Genomic DNA, 6,980 nt, shown 5'->3' on the forward strand with positions numbered 1-6,980 from the left:
ATGTTATTTGTGACTATCATTTGTGTTCTCTTGTAGGTGCTTGTTTTTGGGTCATATAACCCTTTGATATTTCTTTGGATTGGTGTGCTAGGGAACACCAAGTTTTCCTTTCTTTTTGAGCAGGTAAGTGTCCTTGGCCTGTGTTGGTGCCTGTTTGTGTTTTTTAAAATTGTTGAGCTTATGTTTTTTTTCCTTTTGGCTAAACCAAATTTTTTTTTACCAGGATTGATCTGCAAAGTAGTGTTTGTCTTTCCTGGTCTAGCTACTAAATGCCGATATTTTTTTGTTTGTTGTTTTTTATTGGTGTTTATGAAGTTTTTTATGCAGAGAAATGTACCCAAAAAATTTTTTTGGGAATTGTAAAAATAACATATGTATTTTTAATTAAATTTGTTCTTTATTTTTTATTTGCAAAATTGTTTTACATTTTGGACATGAATTCAACACAGAAAAAATGTACGCTCCTGCAGTAAGTTGACACCACATTTGTAAAAACATTTTATTGTAGTATATTTGTCAAACTTTAGTTTTGTATTCTTCATCTTTGTTTTTTTTTTTTTTTTAAAAGTGTGTGATGTCAATATATATTGCAGCAGAAGCCCTACCTCCCCAACCCACGCCAGCACTCCCACCCCAACCGCAAGCCCCACAACCACAGCCGGCTCCTCATCAACCAAGGCAACGGAGGCGTGCTAGGCCACCAATTTTCCGAACCCGTGTCCTACTTTTTGGGATGCCAGATGATGTGGTGGTGCGTAGATACCGGCTGCCACCACATCTAATCCTAGACACTCTCTCCATAATAGAGAGTGATCTGGAGTCTGAAATTCGGTATCCTACAGCAATACCACCATTGACACAATTCCTTGCAGTGTTACATTTTTTGGCTACAGCCTCATATCAGCATGTTGTGGGAGACCTGGTTGGCATGTCGCAGGGCCAGTTCAGTAAGGTCCTGCGGCGTGTCTGCCAGGCTTTCCTAAAGCGGGTGAAGCAGTTCATTGATATGCCTTTGGATGTTGGTGCCCTAGATGTGGTGAAGCGGCAATTTGCGGAAGGTGGTAGTCGCTTCCCACATGTTATTGGGGTTGTGGATGGCACACATGTTGCTATTCAGCCACCAAGACATAATGAAGAAATTTATAGAAACAGGAAACTGTTTCATTCTCTGAATGTAATGGTTGTTTGTGGGCCATCCCTCCAGATCCTTTCCCTGAATGCAAAGTTTACTGGAAGTTCCCATGATGCATATGTCATTAGACAATCAGGGATATGGCAGAGATTAAGATCAAGTCAACGAGCAGACATGTGGTTATTGGGTGAGTTTTTGCTTTAATTTTTAAAACAAACAAAAATAACTTGACAAATATACTATTTTGAAATATTGGATTATCTACCAACAGGAGACCGTGGATATCCTTGCACCCCCTGGCTCATGACTCCTTACCGTAATCCCAGGCCAGGACCACAGATGGCATTTAACTCCGCGCTTACTGCCACTAGGCAGCTGGTGGAGCGCACAATTGGTGTCCTTAAAGGGCGGTTTCGTGTGCTCCACCGCACTGGTGGCGACATCATGTATTCGCCGGAGATGGCAAGTAAAATAGTGGTCCTGTGCGCAATACTACATAATATCGCGGTAAGGAGTAGTGTAGAGCTTCCTCAGGCAGAGGAATTGCCTGATGAGGAGCCAGGGGTTGGTCCACGCTTCGGTGGGGGGAGTGTGACACGGAGGGGGAGCCAAGTGAGGGCAAGAATTGTTGCAGAATATTTCAGGTATAGTGTTTTTATATTTTATATTTGCACAAATAATACAACACAGTATGCTTATGTTTTTTAAACCATGATTGCATTTTGTATGATCTTGTAAAGTGATTGGGTAAGGCTTTTGTTGTGTTGGAATGGGTAATTGTTTTTTTTAACAAAAACCAAAAACACGTTAAGCTTACAATGTTTATTTAGAAATTTAAATACTGTAATGTTAATAAATAGTGTCCTTATTTATTTTATATCCTCAAATCCTGATTATGTAACCAAACACACAAACAAATGATACTCAATGTTTCACACTTTGTGACTGTCCAGCTGAATGATCACACGAACTGTGGTGAGTACACAGATATGTATAGTAATTTTATCTAAAGTCTGTGTCTCTGTGTGTGTTTTGTTTTCTTAAATTTGTGTTCAAAACATTTTCGCTTCTGCTAATGCGAATTTCCGCTCGTGCCAAATAACACTCTGCTCTTCACAGCATTGCAAAGATCAATAAAGTTATTAGAAATGACAACATAGATTTTTGACCAATCACATGCTAACAGACACTATAAATATATGCCCAAATAAGGAAAACGCCATTGCCATGATGCGTGCAGCACCGTTCACCAGGCGGGAGCTCCGCGTGCTGGTTGCGGTGATGGACCGCCGCGTAGGCCGCGTTGGGCGCTTCATCCCCAATCGGGTGAAGCGCGAGGCCTACGCGGAGGTCCGCCGCCTGCTGCGGACTCGCGTCCGCAGCAGGCGGACAATCATCCAGCTTGAAAGGAGGTGGAGTGATCTCCGTAGGCGGACTCCCGATTTGTTGGCGGAGATCCGCCAGCAAATTCGTGCGCTGCATACACGAAGTAAGTTACCTTACATAAGTTTTTAGTCCTAAATTGTGCTAATGTGTGATTTTCCAAGTTTTGGGCTTCCGGAATTTATGTAACAATTGTTCAATACAATGAGCACTGCAGGGGAAGCATATGTAACATGTGCAGAGAGAGTTAGTTTTGGGTGGGGTGTGTTAAATCAGGTACAAAAATTTGCATTGCTAAAATAAAGCAGCATGTATTTACCCAGCCCATAATTTAAAAAACATACAAAATCTAACTCTCTCGGCACATGTTATATCTGCCACCCCTGCACTGCACATGCTTTTGGCCAATTGCAAACTAAATTCCTGCTGTAATCCCCTTGGATTTGCAGACATTTTACAGTAAGTGGTAGGCTAATTGCAACCTGCAGTGCCCTTTTATGGAAATTAGGACACTGTGTGTGGTTAGGTAAAACAGTACTGACTGTAGCAAAGTAACACCAAACAAGTGCATGTTTACAAAAAATAAGAAGCAGGCAGGAAAATATTCCAAAATACTTGATCAGTGCTGGCTATCTAATAAGGTGCCTTGAATAGTAATCTGGTGATGTTGCCTAGACCAATCACTATGACTCAATTGCCTAGATTAAGGAATGAGCTTCAAAGTAAAAGTTTGGACTCATTTTTTTTGCTGTGGCCAACATGAAGAGGATCTTAACATGTTTGCTTTTCTTTGAAACAAAACAAAGAATTTAACAATGAACAGAACATTGAGAAAACAAATTGATTACTATGTAATTTCTCATGTTTAAACAATTTGTACAATATTATCATTCTAGGACAACAACGGCAAAACTCCCCACCCCCTTCCCCTTCTCACTCCCCCTCCCCTTCTCACTCCCCCTCCCCTTCTCACTCCCCCTCCCCTTCACAGTCCCCCTCAGCTTCCCAGTCCCCCTCAGCTTCCCAGTCCACCTCAGCTTCCCAGTCCACCTCAGCTTCCCAGTCCCCCTCATCTTCCCAGGCCCCATCAGCTTCCCTGGCCCACTCCACTTTCCATTCCCCTTCTCACCACACCTCTCCATCTCTTTCTGGGACCCCTTCTCCTCCTTCCCATACCCCTTCTCCTTCAAATTCAACATCCCAATCTGAACCCCCCTCACCCTCTATTGCTTTAACTTTTTCTCCGCCCCCCTCGCCCTCTCAATCAGACCCCCCCTCTGAAATTGGCAAACAAATCCAGCCTCCTTCCCCCATCCAGCCTCCTGCCCCAATCCCTCCTCCTTCCCCAATCCCTCCTCCTTCCCCAATCCCTCCTCCTTCCCCCATCCAGCCGCCTTCCCCCATCCAGCCAACATCCCCACCCAGTGAATGGGCAGAGGAAGCCCCTGCAGACCGTTCCGGGAGTCTGGATGTTGCCGTGGAAAGTAAGTTTATTTTAATTTATAAAAAAATGATTACCCACTTACACTTACAATGCCAAAACATGCAGTGTTGTAGTGTTTGAATTCTTGGACCCTGGACAAATATTTGAAAATTTCAGCATGGTGTACATGTTGCCTTTACATATTTGTGAGTGTCATTATATGTACAGTGTGTATGTGTGCAATGTTTTGTGTGTCCACTCTAGGTTGACACTCATTAGGTAGCCAGGGTTGGCAGGACAACAGGGTTTATATGTGTTATTTTGTATGGTAAACAGTTAGACCTGAGTGGACTTTAGTATGTTGTTGGGCTTTTACACTTGGGCCTGTGTAGTCTGAATATTTACACTTACAAATCACATGCTTCACTTTGTTATGCAGCCTAATGACACACTGATTTGTTGTGTGAAAGTGACATTCTCAAAATTACTAATTGTTCTAGTCAAACCGGTTTGCACTTATTTAGTAAGGGCAGCTTTCATGGAGTGTGGGAATGCTATGATATGTTGGCCTTCTGAAGATGTTGATATGCAGTGTGAGGAGGCAGGAGCAAACCCCTTTAAAATAATCTAAAAACATAAAAAAGGTAATGAATGCCAACATGGTGTAACAGTGACGAAGCTAGAACATAACTTTAACATGGGATGTCGCCCATAACAACCAATACAAAAAATCTTTAGAATTGTGGAACCACTTCTACAAGATATTAATTATTTTTTGGCTTGTTTGCTATGGGCAACGCTACTTCTTAAAATGAACTCACATAGTAGCAAATGTAGCCCATGGTCTTTAAAATTGGACTAAGTAACCAAAAAAGACTGAGCAGGCTTGCCTTTTTTTAAGCTAATGATTGTACCATAAAACAGTCATGATGTATCAACTTTGCCATTAAGCAGGCCTGTCCAAACTGCGCAACTGCAACTGTTGATAAACTACACATCCCAGCATGCCCTTACACAGGTTTGGCATTCCCTGGCCCCAAAACTGAGTCAACGCATGCTGGTATATGTAGTTTCACACAAGCAGGAGGAATGCAGTTTGGACCTGCATGCATTAAAGTGTGCTTTGTGCCTTGCTTGGATAATAAGCAATGTGAGTAAGTTATTAATGTTTATGTTATCTCTTAATTTCAGATGTTGCCGTTGGAGATCCAACATCAATACAGTACATTTGTACACATATGAGGCAGCATCTCCAGGCCTTGTTGGAACTTGTTGGGGACCTGGAAAAGTTATGTTAAATTTTATTTAGACAACAAAAAAAAAAAAAAAAAACTTTGTTAAAAAAATAAAAAATAACATTCTTATACTTTTGCGGCTCCTTATTATTTATTAATGCAATAAAGGAACACCAGATTGCATAACAAACATTTCTTACCTTAAACATTTCAAACATCTAACGTAACTTATTTTAAAAGACCAACTAAAACATGTTATTGGCAAAATAAACATGCAAACACCTTCATTCACAAACAAAAACTCAACTTTAATAAATTCAGAAAACACATTAGAACAAGCACATTGCAAACATCTATATTTATATTAAACATGTTAATAAAAGGAGGTTCTTTTATGGCTACAAAGTGTTCTTCAGGTATTTAAACAAATACTTAATTGATCATGAACATTTCCATTCATTCAATAATTGTATTTGTGATTGATGAGGGCTTGTGGACTTTTAATTGGAAGGTGTTAGTCCACGAAATAGTAAAAAAACAAATTCTGCTGCGTTTCTCTGCAAAAGTGAGCACTTTAACAGAAAAATGTGTAAATCTCCTACAACTTAGTATTTTTACGAATAAGTATGTGTTAATGCGATGGGTTCGCATTGCTGCGACGATTTTGCATTGCTGCGATGTCATTTGGCGTACGCCCACTTTGTGTAATAATACGTGCGAATTAGCAAAAATAAGTTGGGGGCGGATGTTCGCACATTTACTACATTAACGCAACTTTAATAATAAGTTGTGCGAACGAAAAACTTAGCGATCAACTCGGAATGAGGGCCTATATCTGTCCCTCTCATAAAAAAGTTTTTGTGATCTCTTGGGGAAACAGAACAGTACATGCTGGAGATGACCTGAGTAATCTTGTGAAATCCCCCACATCAGAAATACTTAAAACTTGTTTGCGTAAGTGAATAGGGTTTCTGTAAGTTTTTATTTCCTTTTCATTTATTGAGATTGCTGTATTCTGTGTGTGTGTTTTTAAAATATAATTAATAATCTTTGTATCCTTTTTGAAACCAAAGCTCTGAAGTATTCTTGAAATGAAAATCCTAATTTTAGTTCTGATTCTGTTGGTCTTATGAACTCCAAGCCTGTGTGGCTCATGCCTAGCTATTTTTTTTAAGTATTGCAGTGTGTGTGTGACAGGTAAAGCTAAAGACACCTTCAATGTCCGTACTACGTTGAAAAGTCTTTGCTGGTGGCAGCTGAAAGTAGTTAATTAATCCCGTGTCTAAAGTGACCCCCATACGGCGCATGTGGCAGTTCTCAAATTGGCATATTTGTGGAATTGGCTGGCAGCGTCGTCACACGTGCGTGCCACACTCACTGGAATAATAGGCTTTTTTACTCCTATCTGGGTTTCTTTGGTCTTCACCATGGAATACGTTCTTTCTCCAGGTTTTCACATCATATTTATATCATGTGTAAAAAAAATGGAATATATCCAATGTGTAGTATTATCTTTTGTGCATAAAATTAAAAAAACTTCACTGTGACAAACTCTGTGGAGTATCTCAATATATGGTGAGGAGTACCTCACTCACAGTGAAACAGAGAATTCTGAGGAAGTAGCAGTTTTTTTTAGGTAGTGTTAGGCCCTCCACCCAGAAATGTTAGTCTCAATAGCGTACCATGACTCACATGGAGTATAGAAGAAATATAGACATCAAGGTATCTTTAATTTTTATGTGATATAAACCCCAAATGAATCTTGCGTACCACACTCACAGGAAATATGCGTTTGTTGCTCCTATCT

At 40.3% G+C, this 6,980-nt stretch overlaps 1 protein-coding gene across 1 annotated transcript; it reads left to right on the forward strand.

Moving 5' to 3' along the window:
- The first annotated feature begins 574 nt into the window (after positions 1 to 574).
- On the forward strand, positions 575 to 2,730 carry LOC135058177 (putative nuclease HARBI1). The gene is made up of 2 exons (XM_063963747.1): positions 575 to 1,319; positions 1,404 to 2,730. Exons 1-2 carry the CDS (start codon positions 575 to 577, stop codon positions 1,838 to 1,840), a joined length of 1,182 nt encoding a protein of 393 aa, XP_063819817.1. The 3' UTR covers positions 1,841 to 2,730.
- The last annotated feature ends 4,250 nt before the right edge of the window (positions 2,731 to 6,980 follow it).

Source organism: Pseudophryne corroboree, chromosome 3, assembly GCF_028390025.1.
Source record: "Pseudophryne corroboree isolate aPseCor3 chromosome 3, aPseCor3.hap2, whole genome shotgun sequence".
Taxonomy (NCBI): domain Eukaryota; kingdom Metazoa; phylum Chordata; class Amphibia; order Anura; family Myobatrachidae; genus Pseudophryne; species Pseudophryne corroboree.